The sequence below is a fragment of the Eucyclogobius newberryi genome, unplaced genomic scaffold (genome assembly GCF_026437365.1).
Source record: "Eucyclogobius newberryi isolate DKJ021-1_F unplaced genomic scaffold, fEucNew1.0.hap1 SCAF_6, whole genome shotgun sequence".
Lineage (NCBI taxonomy): Eukaryota > Metazoa > Chordata > Actinopteri > Gobiiformes > Gobiidae > Eucyclogobius > Eucyclogobius newberryi.
The window spans coordinates 15,951,177-15,971,501 of NW_027316278.1; the positions used below are offsets into that span (position 1 = coordinate 15,951,177).

General features: G+C 39.5%; 2 protein-coding genes across 3 annotated transcripts in view; one reads left to right on the forward strand and one right to left on the reverse strand.

The window, feature by feature from the left end:
* Positions 1-2,106: 2,106 nt before the first annotated feature.
* Positions 2,107-7,143, reverse strand: asb6 (ankyrin repeat and SOCS box containing 6). 2 transcript variants are annotated; one of them, XM_072433628.1, is made up of 7 exons: positions 7,052-7,143; positions 6,595-6,729; positions 5,774-5,955; positions 5,280-5,386; positions 5,109-5,217; positions 4,949-5,035; positions 2,107-2,854 (listed from the first exon to the last, which is right to left on the reverse strand). In XM_072433628.1, the coding sequence occupies exons 2-7, from the start codon at positions 6,702-6,704 to the stop codon at positions 2,145-2,147; spliced, it is 1,305 nt and encodes a 434-aa protein (XP_072289729.1). In that variant the 5' UTR covers positions 6,705-6,729; positions 7,052-7,143; the 3' UTR covers positions 2,107-2,144. The 2 variants fall into 2 exon arrangements, with proteins under 2 accessions (XP_072289729.1, XP_072289730.1); XM_072433629.1 differs by having other exon boundaries at positions 7,048-7,131.
* Positions 7,144-13,522: 6,379 nt separating this feature from the next.
* Positions 13,523-20,325, forward strand: part of LOC140346790 (transmembrane protein 132C) — a 132,638-nt gene continuing 125,835 nt past the window's right edge. Inside the window, exon 1 of the mRNA XM_072432984.1 lies at positions 13,523-13,683. Within this exon, the coding sequence (XP_072289085.1) occupies positions 13,638-13,683 (46 nt within the window). The 5' untranslated portion in view covers positions 13,523-13,637. The remainder of the gene's footprint in view (positions 13,684-20,325) is intronic.

The window sequence follows — 20,325 nt, forward strand, 5'->3', positions numbered from 1 at the left end:
AATACAAAGTTATTGATGAAGGAACAACATCATAACATTAACAGTCGGTTAAAGTCGATTTCCTCCTTCAACAATAACAGAATAACTACTATGATGTTACTCTTGCTTAGGAGTCCATGAGAATTATGATTTAATATCATCATACAGAGCCAAGAGAACTGTAACAAGGATATCACAGGATGTAATCAAACAAATGATTTAGTAGTCCTTATAGTTACATTTTACCTGCACACATTGGAGCTTTACATAAGAGATAAGCAATTCACTTCTTCCAAGAATTAGTACTAGATTGGTCAACTGCCAGCAACTCAATGAGAGCATAAAAGTGACTGGAGGCATGATGTAAAAAATAAAAATGTAATAAAAATTAAAACAAACGTAGAACAGATTTTCACATTATAAATAAGATTAAAAGTTAAACACACAGAGATCCTATTGAGCAGCACAGGCCCATCCTACCCAAAAAGTACACAATGTATCACTGACATACACCAGAAGAGGCTGCTCGTGGCTAAAAGACTGCACCGAGTCGTTTTAGGAGCACATGGACAGGACTAAAATCCCGGCTTCCACTAAAAAAAAAACAGTTTGCTTGGTCACAAAGCACTGACTGAAGTTAGCAACAAGGTGCGGATGAGATGTGCTTTACGACTAGGCTACAATTTTTATTTTGCACTTTGATTTAATTAATTTGTAAATTAAAAGGGGGATTATGTTAAATTCATAATAAGAGATAATGCATGGATCACCAAAACGTCCACACAATTAACCAATAGATTATTCACAAGAATATTCAATTTCAAGAAAAGTAACAAACAAACAACTCTGGTTAGGGCAGAAAACAACAATGGGCTGCGAAAGAAAGGCTCTAAGAATGTGCAGGTGCGGTGGGAAAGACCCGTGGGCTTTAGGGAGAGAATAGATCAATAACTAATTTCAGTTGCGAGCTTCACTCACACCGTTTTCCAATAAATGCTGGATGGAGAGTGGTGGCTGAGCCCTCCCCCACTATCTCTATTCTATCACCTTCTCCAGCAAGGCTTGGACTCAGTGGAAGAAGACTTTTTTTCCCTTCTCTCCTGTGATTATGTTTCTACAGCCTCTGTATTGTATGAATGTAATCCAACATTGTCATTTCTATTTCCACGTGTCCTCCACGAGTGCTCTCATAACCATTCCATATAAGCGCCGCTGTATCTTTAACATGAGAGCTTTTACCCCCCTGCAGCCCCCTCCCATTCTCCATCCCATCTCTTCCCCGTTGGAGCGGGGCAGTGTTGAGGTTTTGTCAAGAATATGCCGTAGATTGAGACAGACAGGAGAGTGAAGCGTGTGTCCTAGACATAGAGAGCTACTGCTGCTGCTGCTGCTGCTGCTGCTGCTGCTGCTCTTCTCCTCAGAGGCTGTGACCTAGATAACCAAGAGGAGCTGAGCGCCTGCAAGCCTGGAGCCACTCCAGCTCCAGCAATGTCAGGAAGGGGTTAGTTGTGTAACACAATGTCCTATTTAGTTTCTCTTCACCCACAGACTGTAATGTATGGAGCCTATGATGCCTGAAAGTTACTACTATAAATAGTATTAGTTTAATAGAGTAATTCTGGTTTAGGTCAATTAAAGGAGTAATTTGATCAAAAACATTTTATAAATTGTGTTCTTTTGTCCAGCAATGTATTATACACCGTTACGTTATTAAAGCCTACTTGCTTCCTGAAAAAAAAAAAAAAAAATTGGGTTTGTCTTCATATTATAGATGCACTGCCAGAAAATGTTTAATAAAATAACCGAAATATAAAATGTACACACCAGTATGATTTGTAATGCAGTGCTACAGCACTGAAATTTGAATAGTTTATTGAATTATAATAAACAAGATTTCACAAGGCAATGGAGAAAACAAAAATTACATTGAAAAACTCAAACTCAAACTATCTCCAAAGAAACTAATATGGCAACCTCCAGTTTTTAATGTAGGAACATTGCCATCTGGTGGCAATGATTTATACTGCAAGTACTGATCACTCCTTTAGAGAACAGCTTTAAACAGCCGATTTCATGTATGTACTTTATGCATTTCTTACAAATGTTCAAACACAAAAAATATATTTTGTGAAGATTTCACATTGCAAAATGATGCATTTACACAATCATTCTTGATTGTGCTCTGGCTTAAAGCTGTCCCAACCCTCACGAAGAGTACACTTCTGTTCAGGGAGAATAAAGTCTTTAAGTCTGTCTGGTAATGGTAACGCCTTCACCTTTGCTTCTAATGGCCAGGGTTTTAGATGGCCTCTAATGAACGCCCTGCAAATGCACCGCAGTGCAGGAGGGCTTGATTCCTGCTCTTTGACCCTGCGGTGCAAGTCTGCCAGAGCCTGGCCATGTGGGTGGGAATCTTGAACGTGCACTGGGATTTCAGGACTCAAGTTGAGTATTGGTGCGTTTACCCTAGCCAAAGTGAGCAAAACCTCAGCCTGCTCTATGAGTTCAGAGACACGGGTCAGATCAGAACAATGCTGTAGAACTTTGTGGAGGCGCTCAAAAATAGAAGTGTAAACTGACCAACATGTGTCTCCATGGTGCGTGCACCTTAGAGATGCCCCACTCTGGAGTATGAGTGCTGCCAGCGGGAAGAGCAAGTCGAAGAAATCCAGGCTGGTCTGAGTTAGAGAAGCATCACCCTCCTCGTTCAGACTTGGGTCTACTCCATGAGTCAGGAGCAGCTCAGTTGTTTTCAGGCAGAAGTTGCCAATTTCTGCTGCATCTTCCACACTGGCATCCATAGCCTCCTTTATCAAGAAAACCACAGCAGATTCGACGCTCTCGCCATCAACTGTACAAGCTTTGACATCAGCACCTGTAGTGAAGAGTAAGCAGTTTAGAACGTCAAGCTCATTTGAAGTAAAACCGGGTGTCAAAACTATGTAGGTAAAGTATATTATAGTTATTTATTTCTGGTATTTTGTATTACAAAATCACATACGTAGATCATCATTTTACATTCTGTTAATTATAATAGCAGTTCTGATCTAACACAGGGTTCTCACCCTCTTGGCCAGGGCTGTTTGTACCAATTGCCGTAAAAATACACATTTTGCCTAATTTTTCTGAGTAAAAAACATATATAAATAGAAAGGTTTGGTGCATGCTGGTGCTACTGTAATCTTTCTGTTCATATGTGGGGGGAAAAAGGCATATTTGAAGTGACAATATTCCATAAAAATCTATAGGTGCAAGTTGATAAAAAAAAAAACATCTTTAGGGGTCTTTCTCAAGAAAGAAAAACAGGTACAAATATTGTAGATGAATTATGGCTACATTTAATCCAAATTTAAGACCGTCACAAATACTGACAGGTCCAGTTATAATTTTTCTTTATATTAATTCCTTGTTTATTTGGTGTTAATGGACACTCATGATACACATGCTGTAAACATGCCAGATTGTAACCATGGGGTCATTTTCATCCACTGACACACCCGTACTGGACACTGGGGGCAAGCTGGGTGGTCTTGCCCAAGGACACAGCAACCCATCCCTGATTAGCTTCCAAGATCTGAAGAGATTGTGCATTGACAAGTTGGTATGGCCATGCTAGTTGATCTCTGATGGATCGTTTATTCAGTTTTTCCTTTACATACAAACAATTTCTGTGTTTTGTCTGCTCTGCCATGGCGATACTATAAAATAAATAAAACCACTGCAAGCTAAGCCTGTTTTTTGTGTGTGTAAATAATACTGTTCCATTTTCCTGAATGACGAGATCAGAAACTGCCAGTTTGCAGTGCTGTGTCGTCTTCCTTACAAAGGGGCCAAGGAGCAGTGAGGGCTTTATTCATGGTCCATTTGGACCAGAGACTAGCCACAAGTTTCTCCCCCTCTTCTGTTAGACACTGCTCATATGCCTATACGGCATATTTTGTCGAAGTCTTATTTTTATCATATTTTGTTACTATTATTACTAATTTGTTTTATGTTAAACCTATTGCTGAAGAAAGATCCTACTGACAGTGGCACTTCCGTTATAATGTTATAATGGCACTTCCGTTATACTGGCACTTCCGTTATAATGGCACTTCCGTTATAATATAATGGCACTTCCGTTATAATATTATAATGGCACTTCCGTTATAATATTATAATGGCACTTTCATTATAATATTATAATGGCACTTTCATTATAATGGCACTTTCGTGCAGTTATAATGGCACTCCAGTTATAATGGCACTCCAGTTATAATGGCACTCCAGTTATAATGGCACTCCTGTTATAATGGCACTCCTGTTATAATGGCACTCCTGTTATAATGGCACTCCTGTTATAATGGCACTCCCGTTATAATGGCACTCCCGTTATAATGGCACTCCCGTTATAATGGCACTCCCGTTATAATGTTATAATGGCACTTTCGTTATAATGGCCACTTCCGTTATAATGGCCACTTCCGTTATAATGGCCACTTCCGTTATAATGGCACTCCTGTTATAATGGCACTCCCTTTATAATGTTATAATGGCACTTTCGTTATAATGGCCACTTCCGTTATAATGGCCACTTCCGTTATAATGGCCACTTCCGTTATAATGGCCACTTCCGTTGGTTCAGTTGGTTTAAATGGAGAACGAGGGAAAAGTCTTGCCACTTAAATATGCTAAAAACTAGATTGATTTGTGTAAAATATCCAATGTCCACGTGACCGACAAGTCAACACTGCACCGGTTCCCTGGGCGACCTGAAAATGTTTTTTTTAGTCTGTGTAGAAGTTATTTTCCCTGGAGATCGGCAGCCCCGTGTTAACTACTACAAGCGCTAATCTTCCTTGATGACGTCGGATGGCGGCGCCCAGATGGGCTTCCGGATTAAGGTGAATACTTAACTAAATACAATTATATTCAACTAAATATAATTATTATGGCCAACTTTAACAGCTGGTATCATACAACAGGGTACCTCTCTGAAGTAGAAGCTTTATGTTTTCTGTGTTGTGCACAGTGAGTCCGTCGCTGCTAGCTAATGCATGAAGTAGTGGGGTTTTTCCTGCAAAAAAGAAAACAAACGTTTGTATAGAATGAAACAAATACATCGTATTGTATGTTGACAAAACATGTACCATATTTGTCATTTGCATTGACATCAGCGCCCAAATCCAGCAATGTAAGCAGACAAGACAGTCTTTCTGACTCTTCACTTGCAAGATCCAAGGGACTGCTCTCGTGGATCTACCAAGAATAAAATAACATTAACAGGGATTTCCAATATTATTATTTTCTCTGTGTCTTACCCGGTCTCTCTTTTCAATGTCTGCTCCATGTGCAACTAGCAGCTTGACCATGTTTGGCTTGTTTCTTAAAACAGATATATGCAGTGGGTTGTAATATGAAACAGGATCTGAAGAGGAAAAAATATTATAATAATAATACAATTTTAAAACACTGAATGTTATGTTGCAGTCCAGGACTAGGAGATATTTAGAATAGTGAGGATAAGATAATTGAACAAACCAACAAAAATACTGAGTATAAAAGTGAGTAGAGTCCCAAATGGAACACAGGACTTGTGCTGGCATTAGTTTGAAGTTAAAACTACACACTCAGACGTCAACAACCAGCAGAGGTCACTCTAAACTAATCTGTCAGAGAAATTGTGTTACAAAATGCAAATGATGCTCAAATTGGTAAATATTACCAATAACATAACAGTATTATTAGATTTCTAAAAATCCAGGTTGAATTGTCTCATATAGCACCTAAAATACCAATTCTATATTTGTTTTACCTTCAAAGTTTAGACCAGCACCATAGCGTAGTAAGATATCTGCGGCATATATCAGACCCTGCTCGGCCATTTTAAAGAGAGCATAGCTGATGCCTTCATTAAACACTTCCGAGTGTGACTCCCGTTCTAAGAGTGCCACAAGTGAAGCACAAACACGGCTCTCCTCTTCAGGGCTACATAATCTGTGAACAAATTACAAAAGGTGGCACACAAACACTAAAACAAAACGCAACATCTTGACTATACAAACTGAAAATTTAAAGATTATTGATGTGATCTTGATTTGAGGTCCTATCAACTTCTGAAATGGCCCCACCCATTTTACCTTGGCTCTCCAACTATTGAGTCTTGTATTGTATGTCTTGCTACTCCCTTTATGAACTACTGCATTAAATATGGCTGAATTAAAGTAAATGGATGAAGCATTAAGATCTTTACGTTATTGAAAAATGTCCATAAAGTTACATTTGCAAAAACATGATAGAAAGGAAACAAGAGCTGTGGAAGTTACTATAATAAAAGGACATTTTTAAGGAATCTAGAAGTTAAAAACAGTTAGTATATACTCATACTTATATATACTATACTTAGTTACTTGACACCAACAACAATAATCTATTTCTATTGTTGGTGTTAAAAGTCTTTTGAGACAGTTGTTAACCGGTCTTTAAAAAACATAATAGCATAACATTTGATAATTTAATATATTGTATTACACATAAAGTAATCCCAATGTGTTATAACAAAGTTGCTTTCTTGAGGCAGCAGCCAAACAAAGCTGTGATACATTTCCTTGGCATAAAATAACCGGTTACTGATACCTGTTTGCTGGATTGTCATGTCCTTCACCGAGTTCTACTGCACTCATGACAGCGTCCACCAGTGGCTGGTACTCATAGATGATCCTTCTGAATCCATGGAGGAAAGGCATGGTGCTTTTTTCACTTTAAAACCAACTTCAAATAAGGAAGGTAAATATAAATTAAAACTGCATGTTTAAGGCAATTTAATTAACGAACGCATTAATCTGAGAAACCATATATCACATAATTATTTGCAAATAAGTACTGATAATCTTAAAATGTACATTGCAGGGTCGAACTAACATAAATATTGGATTCATATTTTTGAATTCCAGCCTTTAAGTCTCGTAAATGATCCATGGAATCTCAACCCGCTCGTGGTTCGAGCACATAGCTTTGTTAAAAGTTTAGCAAATAAGTGTGCATAGAGGAAAATGTGGGAGAAGATAATATTGATTCAGGAAAGCTCACTTACGCAGCGTTAAAGTGTTCTTTCTTGTCTCGGGAAGAACAGATAATAAGGCCAACGGTTGATGACTGAGGAACCAAACGTTACTTCTTTCCGTCCGTATTTTGGTTCCGTCAGTGAACAAGCGCCAGATGGCTAACAAACGTTCCGCTTTGTAGTTCATTTAGTGCAGTGGTTCTTAACCTTTTTGGAGGCACTGAACCCAACCAGTTTCATAAGCGCATTCACCGAACACTTCTATATTGGAAAAATAAAAATGTGATTTTTTTCAAATTCAAAACATAGTTGTAAATTTTACTGGTGCACAAAATGAACAGTGCATCAACATCACTGTGTTCAAAGAACACATTCATCAAAACATGATTTTCACACAAAAACAAAAACATAATAATGAATATGTACTGCAAATCAGTGTGACTTCTGCAGTTGCCTTTCAGAGACCAGTTCAGAAAAGCTTCACCTTGGCAAGTGCCACTCTCAAGTCATTTTCGCAACAAAGTCTGTTCCTTTTCTTCATTTTTATGTCCCGCATCCTCGAAAAGAATTGCTCGCCTATGTATTATTATATAGTATAGTAGTTATAGAAAAGGACAAGGGAAATAGTCCCAGAGGCTGACCTTTTGGCCCTTTGGGGGCAGGCTGGTGCCAAGACTTAGCCCTAAAAGGAGGGCTTTGATTCAGGGTAAACTCTGGAGCCTGTTCCCTATTCCTTTTGGCCCTTTTTGGGCCAGGCTGGTGCCGCGTCTTAGCCCAGATATAAGGGCATTGATTCAGGCTAGTCTCTGGGGACTCTGGCCTAGTCCTTTTGGCCCTTTTGGGGCCAGGCTGGTGCAAAAACTTAGGGCAAAAAAGGATTGATTTGATACAGGATAGACTCTGGGGCAATTTTCCTGGACCTTTTGGCCCTTTGGGGCCATGCTATTTCCCAGTCTTAGCCCAGGAAGGAGGGCTTTGATACAGGCTAGTCTCTTGGGACTCTGGCCTGGTCCTTTTGGCCCTTTTGGGGCCAAGCTTGTGACAGGTCTTATCCCAAAAGGGGTTTTGATACAGGTTAGACTCTGGGCGATTTCCCTGGTCCTTTTGGCCCTTTTAGGTACAAGCTGGTACCAAGACTTTGCCCGGAAAGGTGGGCTTTGATTCAGTCTAAAATATTAAGAAAAAATCACAGGACGTACCATCACGACAGTCACAAGTCGACTACTGAGCACACCAAATTCCCTACAGCACAGATAGGCCAAGTGGGGCGTGTCATCACGAATCATATGAGTCGGATGTGTGTCTTGACCTTCGCCGAACCCCTGATATTGACTCACCGAACCCCTGGGGTTCGATCAAACCCATGTTAAGAACCACTGATTTAGTGGTAATGTACTGTACACACAAGCGCAGTGGTGGTTTTTGATTTTGTACCTGACAATGTACTGATTATTGTGTATTTTTTTCTTCATAATCTTAATCCTCAATTTTAAGGAGGACACACACAAATCATGATTTTTTTTTTTTTACTTCAAAACACCAAAATATACATGATAAGAACAAAATCAAAATGGCCACCATTGAATTTCGGACTCCATAAATAAAATAAAAAATTAAACAATGCTGAAATATTATTAGTTCTGCCTCCAATCAAAATCTGGGGACTCAGAGGCAATGACCAAGGCCATTTTGCAATGATTTGTGGAGCCATGGCTAACATGGAGAATCATACCATTTGTTAAATTCAATACTTTTGAATGGTTATGTGAAATGTGGGCTGTGAACACAAATTTATTTTGCCGCTTGCTACGCACATTGATACGTTTTTCAGCCTTAAGATGGCAGTAGAGTTGCACCACGTTAAACTCCTGTGCAGCCAATGGAACTATTGAAGCTGCAGCCTTTATCACTGGTTCACGTCGGTGCACTGCACATTCCTTGTTTTTTTTTTTTTTCATTTGAAGTGACCAAAGGAATCATATGTGTGGAAATGTTACTGTTTAATTTGAATTAATACTTACTTTGAACATCTGACCCTCTGACCAGACGAAGCTCCGAGGACCCCCTGTGGCCCCCCCTCCCCTCTGGTTGGGAATCACTGCTCTAACCCATCACAGTTTAGCTCCTTTCAACACTTAACACTAAAAAATGGTCAGTGGTCAATATTCTCCAGGTGCAACAGTGAATATGTTATTGTTACTTCGACCCGTGAACACCAATTCCAAATCATTTTGTACACGTGAAAATGCAAGCGGAAGGGTCACAATTTCCTTGTAAGGTGACCAAATGCTGATGGTGAGGTACTGGGGGGTAAATTGATTATAAAGTGACAATGCATTGTCCATATAGCAAGGGGAAATATCAGAGCTGCAGGACTGGGCCAATATCCTTTGTGCCGACGGCATATTGCACAGTGAAGATTGTAGCTGAAAATAATCATCCCTTTTAAAGGTCAGGAGAAGTTAAGCACGCCCAAAGTAGACCACGGCATATTGGGGTGATAAGAAATAACTGTCTGTGGAAAGGAAAGTATAGAGACTTCACCTTGTCCATTTGTATGACTCTTGATTGTTCATACGCCAGTCACAATGCGCTCATAATTTATTGCACGCCGGCAGTGACACATTCAACAGTAAAAAGATTGCCACGCAGCCAAGATTATGCCAAGGTTTTTCACAAGGCCTTCCACTGAAACATGGTTTATAGGTGAAAGAAGCTTCATTAATATTACAATTTTCCCTTCTTATAGTCTTATGCTGCTTTCTCAAAGACAAACATGTGGGAGGAATTCTTCTTATTCGAAGTCTCATTGTTCTGTCACTTATAGCAGTTGCCATGTTTGCAGCTTTTATTGCCTATACCTCTATACCTCTCTGTTACTGTAGTTTATCTCCCAAGGGTGAAGTGCACGCTGTAAATTGCCCCAAATTCTAATCTTACCTGAGCACTTATCATTGTTTTAATCTATTGGAAAACTCCAACAGCTCAGCATTGTGAACTATAGTCCTTTTTATTGCTCATCATGAAGGTCACGTTTTGACTTTCCCTTAGAGGATCGGGCAGAAAACCATGCAGAAGATAGCTCCAGAGTACAATAAGTAAATGGATCTTTTAATGGTCAGTGAACGGCCACTGGTAATCTGCACAGGAGTATGTGACGCAGCAGAGACACAGAGGGCGATGACGGGGCATTCGTGTGCAGTTATTATTAATGCTATCATACATCAGATGGACTGAAGGGGAGAGTGAAAGTTGGTGATGAATTTGGGGCTGCTGTCTGTGATCTGAACAGAGGACGAGCTCCTGAGGTCGCTTAAGGTCATGGATGAAAGATACAGCCCAATATGTACACCTGGGACTATTTATTTTTATGTTTAATGGAGAGTACACGCCTCAGGGACAAAGAACAGGTTAAAAGGTGACAGAGATGAACAACAGAAGGATAGCCTTGGGTGTCCTTCTGCATTGAAAATTAGGTTTTCAATAAAATGGAAGTTTATGCTTAAAATTATGGTGAAATGAGTGGTGAAAATAAAAAGCTATTAGAACTTTACTTAAGGAATTTCTACAGTGGATATGACTCAAAAGCACTTTTCATATGGTGTGAGAGGAGGTTATTTCAAGCACATTCATGGTGAGACTCTGCGGAAATGTTTTGAGTTGAAGCCCGGCTTTGAGCATCTACAAATATGTACAAAAAATAAAAAAATAAAATAAAAAAAAATTAGGAAGGTTATTCGCTACAACTCTTCTTCAAAATCACCACTTTTAATGCTTAATTGGTTCTCCGAATGAGTGTGAAATACTTTTACTTCTAACTACCGGTACAGTTTGAAACCAGTTCTTCAACAATTGTACTTGAGTAGATTTTTTATGTGATGCTTTCATTTTTGTCATTTCTTTGCACATGTGTCTGTACTTTCATGAAAAATGCAGTATTCCTTCCACTGCTGGGTACAACACGCATGTGAAGTAGGAAGTAGATGACTTTTTGGGACTTTGAGAAACACATACTCAGTTTGTACAGTAAATAAATGCATGAAAATAGTAGTGGTTGTGTAGGTACAGCTTCTTCAGTCCATGTGCATGGAAGTGGAAACATAATTTAGAGATCTGGCATTTTACTCTTTCCTCTGTTCTTAAGACATGAAAGACGTGAGACCTTTCTGAGAACTTCAAAGACTTACAATGTGAGGTTGGGGGTCAGTCATCACATCATGCTTCCCATATACACAGACATGTATAGACACTTTGTTTACTTTTATTATATTGCATGGAGTGAATATAGAAAACATTAGGTCTCTGTAATGGACATACCAGGTGGAGCACGGGGATGTATAGCTCAGATTTAATGGCTTACAGTTGCTGGACCAGACGGTGTAACCTGATTTCTGTCTGGCACCCGCTCAGCTTAATGGACCTCATCACTGCGTGGGTTTCGGGGGATTTGTCTGAGAAGTTGGCTCTAGAAGGGCTGGTTTTGGACGAGCCCCAGCCCCTGTGAGGGAAGTCCTATGTTACTGTTGCTCCACACATCAACACTGCGCCCCAAAACCTTACATTGGACCACTAATGACTTTTACAGATGTAAAAAGAGTGAGACAGGATGTGTTCCCAGAATCAAATTTCACGAATCCATTGACAACGGTCTGGAGAACTAATATCTAACTAACATCAGTTAGAGAGGCATGAGCTTCGACTATGTTTAGAACGAGCTATAAATCCTCTGAAGAATATGCATAGTGAACACAATTACTTACACCTATGCAACAATACAGTTCTCTAACGATTCTATGTATCATCTTACATGGGTCACAACAAAATATATGAAATTAACATTTTATTAAAAAATGTGTGACTTCAGATGTGATCTAATCTTTAATTTTTTTGTGGTTCATTTTTTTGAAATAACAGATTTGGAGCATTATTTATTGTTCTTCCAATTACTTTACTTACCCGGCCGTGTACTTTGTCAATTACTCTGCTTGAGTTGTAGTTTCCCTAAATACTTATTTACTTGAGGAATATTATGGACTACTTTGTGCTTTTACAAGAATATAATTTTGTAGTAACTGTACTCATGAGCTCACTGGTGTACTGTACTCTATCACATATTTGAGTCATCCCTGTGCCCTTATATGGCAGACTATGATACGTCTGAATAATTCGTTATTTGAAATACACATTGTTTTGATCTCAGTATAAAAAAATAAGTAAAAGGTAAAAATAAAATTGTGTCCCCTAGAACAAGCGGTAGAAGTGAATTTCTGTCTTACAACATTTTGTAATCAACATCATCTGTCTTTGTTTATAAAAGCAAGGAGGAAAAACTGTGTTTGGTGGTTATAATGAGCAATTAGTGTTGAAAAATCCATAATTTATTTGGCTGTAAAATACTAACCATTTGATTTCTACAAATGTACAAAAGCTATACAGTCAGATACAGATTCAGGCTACTTTCCAACACAAAGAACATGTCGAAATGTAGTCAAATGGTAACTTTTAGTTAAAAAAAGACAACGCTTTTTGTATTTTCAACACTAAACAGCAAAGGCAGCGTCAAGTCCCACAACGCGTCTGCCACAAGGGGTCACTGGAGCTTGAGGTTTCCCTTTATGAGGATCTGTGCAGAAAATGAACACAACTTTCCAAAGTATCAAAGAACCCACACCATTCGAACAAAACAACCCAGTGTATTTTGCATGGACTAAAACATAACTGAGCCTCTGAAGAGACATCGTTAAAGAGTTTAGTTGAAACTTTCTGAGTGCAAATTGTGTAAAAACCCCGACTTTCCCAACGCGCCACTACATAAACGTGCCATCTCCTCCACCGCGTCTCGCCCGCGTCTCCACCGCGTCTCCACCGCGTCTCTCCCCCGCAGCCTCTCTCCTCCTCGCACACAAAGCGACAGTGGTCGGCTCTCAGTCTGCACCTCCCGCCGTCACCTCCACAGACGGAGTGATGGATGCGCTCCTCACTCTCCTCCTCTCGCGCGCCGCGGCTTAAGGGAGTATTTGTCATGTTTGCTGCAGTTGTCTCGGAGATGCGCGCTGCCGCCGCCGCCGCTACAGTTTGGGACTTTACCGCACGGCAGGACCCCGCTGTCTAACCCCCCCCCCCAGTGAACAACCTGACTCACGTTCACGTCCTGACTTTAGTTTTTTTTGTGCGTGTTTTTTGTGTTCAGAATCTGGGGCAATCGGGGAGGATGACCACAATGCCACACTTTACGCGCAAGTCACACGGAACTTGAAAAGCCCGCACGTTGTGCCATGGAAACGCGCAGAGTCACGGCTGAGGAACACCGCATCTTTGTTTGCTCTGACGGGTTGTAACTTGGGACTTGTTTTGTGATCACCCCCAGCGATGTTTAAAGGGGAGACTGTTTGGTTGATGCGTTTCTCGAATGTGAAATTGGCCCTCAAGAACATCGCAGACTAATAACATTTCACGGACATGTCGGCAATCTCTTACAGGCTATTTCTTTCTTTATTTTTTTAAGCTTTTTACAAATGACAGCTTTAACCCCAAATCCAGTTTAGTTTGCCCTCAGTGATGCGTGCTTGTTTTGCCTCATTGTGAAGATTTCCCCTCGTTTAACTTCTTTGGAAACATGTTGCTCTTACTCGTTCTGCAGACGCTGACTCTACATGTGGGAGGTAAGCACACCTTTAACATCCTTTGTGTGTGTGTGTTTGTTTGTGTGTGTGTTTGTGTGTGTTCTTACATTTGAAAAAAAAAAATGCATTTTGAAGCACAACTGTGAATGGAACAGTGCAAAGTTCTGTGATTCTTGTTTATTCATGAGTGACATGCATCAACTCTAACTTTGGTTTCATTCTGTTGAAGACACATTTTTTATGGTTTGATCACTGACCTGGGGGGTTGTTACACATTTGACTGTAAAATATACATCATAGCATCCAATACCAATGTTGTGGTTCTAATTGTGGTGAACTTTAACATTGTTTGGGCATCAATCACGTTGCAGCAAAGGAGACAATCCACAGAATGTAAGTCAGATTTCACACACAATAGAGTTAGACTTGTTTTAATAATCTTTGCATCCTTCCAAACTCTCCTCACACGTCATCAAAACAGTTGCTCTTCTCCTGTATGGACTGGAAAACACTTAGTGGCTGGACGCCTCCTGAGAGCGGAGTCTGTCTTCAGGTGTATGATAATGATATTTGCCATATGCCGAGGCCTCCGCCGTAACCATCCACAGCGTGATCCTAATGGAGCCTTGTGTGTCTTGAAGCGACGGGAAGTGGCTTTCTCGCTGCGAAAAGTGATGGAAATTGATAACACACTGGGAAATTTGGGAGAGATTTTCCTGCTAGAAGAAAAGCCCGTGCTGCACAATGATATGTTCAAGAATGTCTTTTGTTTGAGAGTTCACTGTGAGTCAGTTTAACAGTTTGATATGACTGTGATGTGTGGAAAGTGTTGGTCGTTGTGGTGTTGGTTGGCTCATTATTATGCCAACTTATGTGTGCGTTGTTCTGATGTTTGATTGAGTTTGTTGTGTCACCAAATGTGTTTACATTTTTTACACAAGTGAAATCTTACCTGATTATTTAGGTTTCAGACCAGCACAGATTTTTTTAATTAAATTGCAATGACATTCTCTGGTCAACACAGTTTTTGGGCCAATATCTTCTCTCTTTGTTCAGGAGTCCTGAGCTCACTGTTTCCTCTCCCTTGTCACACTATATTGGTTCATTGGGATTTTCACCACATTTTATGAAGCTCAAAGATATTGTTCAGTTATTCCTCAGTGGAGAGTTATTATGTGTAATTGTACTGCATCTGGCTGTGAATACAGCTCTGTGGCTCATATCCAGCAGTTCCTTTATACTCTGCCCCTGATAGTCTTTAAGATACACAGGGCGTGTCCTTGAGCAACCAAGGACCAAGCCAGTGACGAGTGACAGTCAGTTATGAGGCTTTTATGTTTCCATGTCAATAACTGCAGTCATTACTGCAAACGTCATGGTGCTCATTGTGTCATCTTCAGTTAAAAAACTGTTAAAACAATATTTTCTTCTTTGTCATCAATGAATCTTTCAGACACAGGAAGGAAGGAGGATAAATTAAAGACATTGTCTTAGTTAACTTTCATTTATTTTTGTGAATGTGATTGAAATGACTGTTTATGTCTGTTTGGTTAATCACACTGATGTGTGAGTGCGTTCTTTCACCGTCTGTGAGTGACATGAGCCGTTCCTTTAGTCCAGCTTTAGTTGTTTAAAAGTGACAACTTCTCATTATTTAACAGGATTTTTCTGCATTCTACTTAATAAGCTTCAAAGATCCAATATATTTAAATAGACAAAAGTAAAAGTCCTGGTTAAATGTATTCCTAAAAGTGTTTAGTCCATCCCACCATCTCCTGAAATAGGAAGCAAACTGTGGAGAATATGGTTTCAGTTTATTCCGCTGAAGCTGTAGAAAATAATTGAGGGCAAACTATTAAAGTTTGATTACATATTATATCATCTTTTGAATTTTTTGGATATTTTGTGACAGAGGCACAATCAACATCATATTTCATATTATGTTTTGCAGGTTTTGGTTTAGCAAATAAATAATGTTAGCTATGAAAATACTTGCAATAAATGTTGGTCCTTGCTTTTTAAGAAATTCATGTACTTGTATTAATTCATGTATTTTTAATTTCTAAATTTAGTTTAGGGAATCAGGACATACTTTGAAGCAGCTTTCTGATATCTGATGAATTACACATATGAACATAGCCCCTCACATGGATTTACAGTGGATAAAGACGCCTGGTGTGAGTGGCTTGTTGGTTGGCAGTGTCTCAGTGTTGGCTGACTCTAGTCTGTGCTCTTTTGATCAATGCGATCTTACAGCTTTGGCTTTGAGGGTGCATCAGGATGCATTTCAGAGATTTGTTACAGGGCACACTGTGTCCTCTCCAAGTCAGTTATTCTGGGTTGTTTTCAGAGATGCAGATCACCAAAGCTGTAGCCTATATTATACTGAAATATATAATCATTTATTCAACTCTCAAGATATTTGAAGGCTTAAAATCTATTTGCTGCTTATTGTTATTAAATACACTTTGTTGGTTATTTTTTCGTTGTACTAAGCTTGATTTTGGCACTGAATTGTATGTAAAAGTGATGCTGTTTATTGCCTTCGTTTAGATGTCTCAGAAATTATTATATGTATTAAAATTAGAATTAGGTTAGATTTTATAGGAGCATAATTTATATCTCTTCAAAAATTCATATGCTCTATTATGTCTGGTTGTCTTTGGAACTTGAAAATGTCTCCTGTATAAGTAGACTATTTCCAGTATAATTGCATTCCATGCTTTATATTGCACTTCTCAGAAAAAAAAACGTATATACATACTATTTCCATTGTGCGTTAGTTCATGCATCCCTGCGCTTTTTGTCCAATATCCAGTCTATAGGCTCATATATTACTGTCAAATAATGATATTATTATAAAGTGTGGAGGAGGCAGGCATATAAAGTAGCTTTACAATCACTGAGTCAAAAGAAAAGGTTTTACCCCCATAAATCTATATATCATCAGCATAATATATCCACACAGCACATCTGCCCCCCATTAATTGCCTCTTTATTATACTGTGATCTCACATTCAATTTAATCAATTTCATGATTAGGGGAGGTGAATGGAGGGAAATTGTATGAAAGCTGTAAAGGAAAGAGTGGTGTGTGTATTGGGAGCTGCAGTGCGTAACATACTTCATAAACATGATTTGTGTGGGTGAAAAATCAAGAGACAGACTAAGGCTAGAGATTAAGGCAAAGAAATCAGCACGGTTCTTTATGTTTCCATGTAGTCTTCAATCAATAGAAGTCAAGATCATTTGGAAACTGTAAAGATCATTTGTCAACTGGAAAGGTCTTTTGAGTATTGATTGATAGTATCTGTTTTTTTGGCTACCATATATTTGATCCATCAATTTTTTTGGATTTTCTCATCCAAAAATGAAAAAGAAAAACTTGCAGAAAAGAGAAAAAAGAAAAAGAGTAAATTGTGTTCCTCCCAAGTCGGAACTCTGTTCCAAACAACACGACTTCTCTGTTAAAATGCCCCAAGTGGATCATTGACGATTTAAAATGATTGGATTAAACTGCCCTGAGACAGACATTATTTTGACTAACTTTAACTAGGTCTCAACGACTGAATGTCATCTCAGACTTCAGGCTTTTTGGAATATTTTAAGAGTGCGCTTCTTTTGTTTGTAGAAGACGCAAACACTGCCTGATGATGCAACAGTTTGATAACTGAAGCTTGTGCTACTGAGTCATAACAGTCGAGGTGGTTCATTAGATCTAGTATTCTGCAAAGCTTTACTATTGCAATACTTAGACTGAAATCTAAATACTTCTAATCTTACTCTAATCTTTCTAACAAAAGACTGTCAAGACTGCCACCATGTTAGCGGCGACGGGTGAGACAAGTTTTACAAAAGCACTTATACTATGAAAATGGTACAAATAGCAACTTTCCGTTGGCTGACTTTGTATCTAGAGATTGAAAACTTTCAAAAGAGCCCTGGCTTTGTCAAGTTATTCTTTCCAAAGGCTTCGTAACAGTTGGTGGTCGTGTTCGTGGGTTTTGGCTTCCTGTTATAGGAAATATTTCAACATGTAAAATATATTGTATTTACGGTAGTTTTAAATTGTTAATTGCTATGGTAAATTTTTAATGATCTCCAAATTTATGAATAACATTTAATTTGATTGCTCACGATCCTGGACACAATATTTAAAATGCATTCAGTGAAATATTACAACATTCTTAGGTGCAGAATGGACCATGTTGTTGTTTCCAACTGAAAGTAAAAATTATGAATTGCAGTATAAAACATTAAGCATCGGGGTGGTGGGTTTTCTCTACCTTGAGGCAAGGGTGCAGTGGCACTTACTGATGGGCCGATGTGGGCCCAGCTGTTGTTCTGCTGTAGAGCAGCGCTGTGGATGCCTAGGCCTTCAACTGCCTTCTCCCCTAACCTGCCCCTGTCGTCTGTCGGATCAACCCCGTTCTCTCAGCGAGGGGGCTTTGGATGGGGGACGAAGCTCCAGAGCTCTACACGCGAAACAGTGGTTCTCAACCTGGGGGTTGCGAAATTATTTAAAAAAGGTGGAGAACCACTGCTTCTACTCTGACAATGTTCTAATCTAAGCTAAAAAACAGTTTCATTTAGCTGTGCATATGACTGAAAGGATTTTTCTTTGCACTCGTCTCTTATTTCTTAAACTGTTTTGTGATTTAATTGTTAACTGGCAACCGACATTGTTAACTGGCAACCGACATTTTAAACACTAAAATACGGGTCTGGGACTATTTTGAGGTAGTACCCTGCACCTTTAAATGTTATCCTAAAAATAGCATCTTTAAATGTATTACTATTTAAACACAATTAAAATTGAACTTGTAAATACTTCTGCTGGACACAATAGACCATTGTGCTGGTGTCCAAGCGCAGCAGCAGAGCAGGAGCCTGGGGAGAGGGTTAGAACACACGCTGGTCAGGTTGTCGGTCGGCACTAAGCCTATTGTAAAGACCAGGAAGAGCCTGGCGCACCAACCCACTGACCAATAGCCAGATTTAATACTAAAAGCTTTGGTCGAGTATTGTCTGGGACAATTAGTTTAGTGAAAGCTAAATCTAGGGAGGGACGAGACTTGGTCCGTTATTAAAGATACAAAGCGCCACACATAAGGTGGAGGAGAGAGAGTCGTCGTAAAAGAGACATACGCTCAGCATAGACGTGTGCAGAGGCAGATAGCGCGCTGATATGGGAAAGAATCAATCTAAAAGTGATGTGTCCATCCCGGAGACACCTGTCATGCTGGCAATGTCAAATAAATATGGGAAAGAGTGTGTGGAATGCTATGTGTGTGGTCTGTATTTTCTTTGTGATTTTAATGCATTTTTTTCCTGTTGTGTGAGGCACTTTGAATTGCCTTGTGTATGAAATGTGCTCTACAAATAAACTTACAGCAGGGACAAGAGACAATTGAACTTCTGATGCTCAATAGAACTGCAGCATGGAAAGAGAAAAGTCTAAGGCACTGTATCATAATAGGTTTATAAGGATAAAGAAATACAGAACCGTTGCAAAGCAATTCAACATGTTTCTCCTCTGTTGTGCTTTAGTTGCTGCAGGTCTGTGTGAAACAAAGCGCCACAAGTCGTTCCATGTGCTCCGCTCACCACAGATTCATGTGTTTTTAATTAGATATGTAAATGAAATGAAATACCAAGGCCATAAAATAATAATCAAAGCTTTTTTGTAATCTAATTACTCGATTTACTCGGGTAATCGTTGCAGCCCTAAAAGCCACAAACACGGGATCATACAGTAAGGACATAACAGCAGGAGAGAGGGCAAAGAGTTTACATGGAGAGTGTTTATATGTTAGCTCTGGCTGTAACTGTACAGTTCTGCATGTGTGCCACTTTGAACTGTGTTTTAAGTGCTTTCGTCTTGAGGGAGAATCTCACGTTTTCCCTGCACCGTAACATTAGGAAACCTCTTTTATTTGAGGCTTGTTTTGGGTTAAACTGATAGTCCTGTCCAGTCCTGTCCAGTCCTGTCCAGTCCAGTCCTGTCCAGTCCTGTCCAGTCCTGTCCTGTCCAGTCCTGTCCAGTCCTGTCCTGTCCAGTCCTGTCCAGTCCTGTCCAGTCCTGTCCTGTCCAGTCCTGTCCTGTCCAGTCCTGTCCTGTCCAGTCCTGTCCAGTCCTGTCCAGTCCTGTCCTGTCCAGTCCTGTCCTGTCCAGTCCTGTCCTGTCCAGTCCTGTCCAGTCCTGTCCTGTTTTAATCACAACTGTCACTGTTGTATGAGGTGAAAAAAGTCTACAGTTTACAGAGTAAACAAGCACAAGTCTAATTAATGTTTGACCAAATTTGCAAATTTGCAAATTTAAGCTTTTAAGCAAAAGCTTGCTAAGGCAGCTTTGTACATCTGTTTGGTTCAACCACAATTCTAGGAGTTCTAGTAACAGTTCAAGTGAAAGCAAAAAGGCGCACGGACAGAACTGTTTGTTTAGTCGGTTTAAGGACAAACTGCATTAATCTGAAGACATGGAGGCAGTTTCATGTTAGTCTTATAATGATTACAAAATATGTGCTGATCATCACATGGGCACCTGCATCTACTGTACAAACCAGTATTAAGCTCTGTTTTTCAAACAAAAGGACTGGGTTTTACCACCAATTCATGGGTCTGAAGTGACGTCAGACACTCTTACTAATTATTCTCTCTCTCACACAAAAGCCTCATGTT

What these genes read in the sequence shown, in the direction of transcription:
- asb6 (XM_072433628.1), bottom strand. Translation starts at nt 6,704, where the DNA reads ATGCCTTTCCTCCATGGATTCAGAAGGATCATCTATGAGTACCAGCCA. An exon ending in CATGACAATCCAGCAAACAG is followed by an intron (nt 5,956 to 6,594) that starts GTATCAGTAACC and finishes ATTTGTTCACAG; the next exon opens with ATTATGTAGCCCTGAAGAGG. An exon ending in ACATTGAAAAGAGAGACCGG is followed by an intron (nt 5,218 to 5,279) that starts GTAAGACACAGA and finishes TATTCTTGGTAG; the next exon opens with ATCCACGAGAGCAGTCCCTT.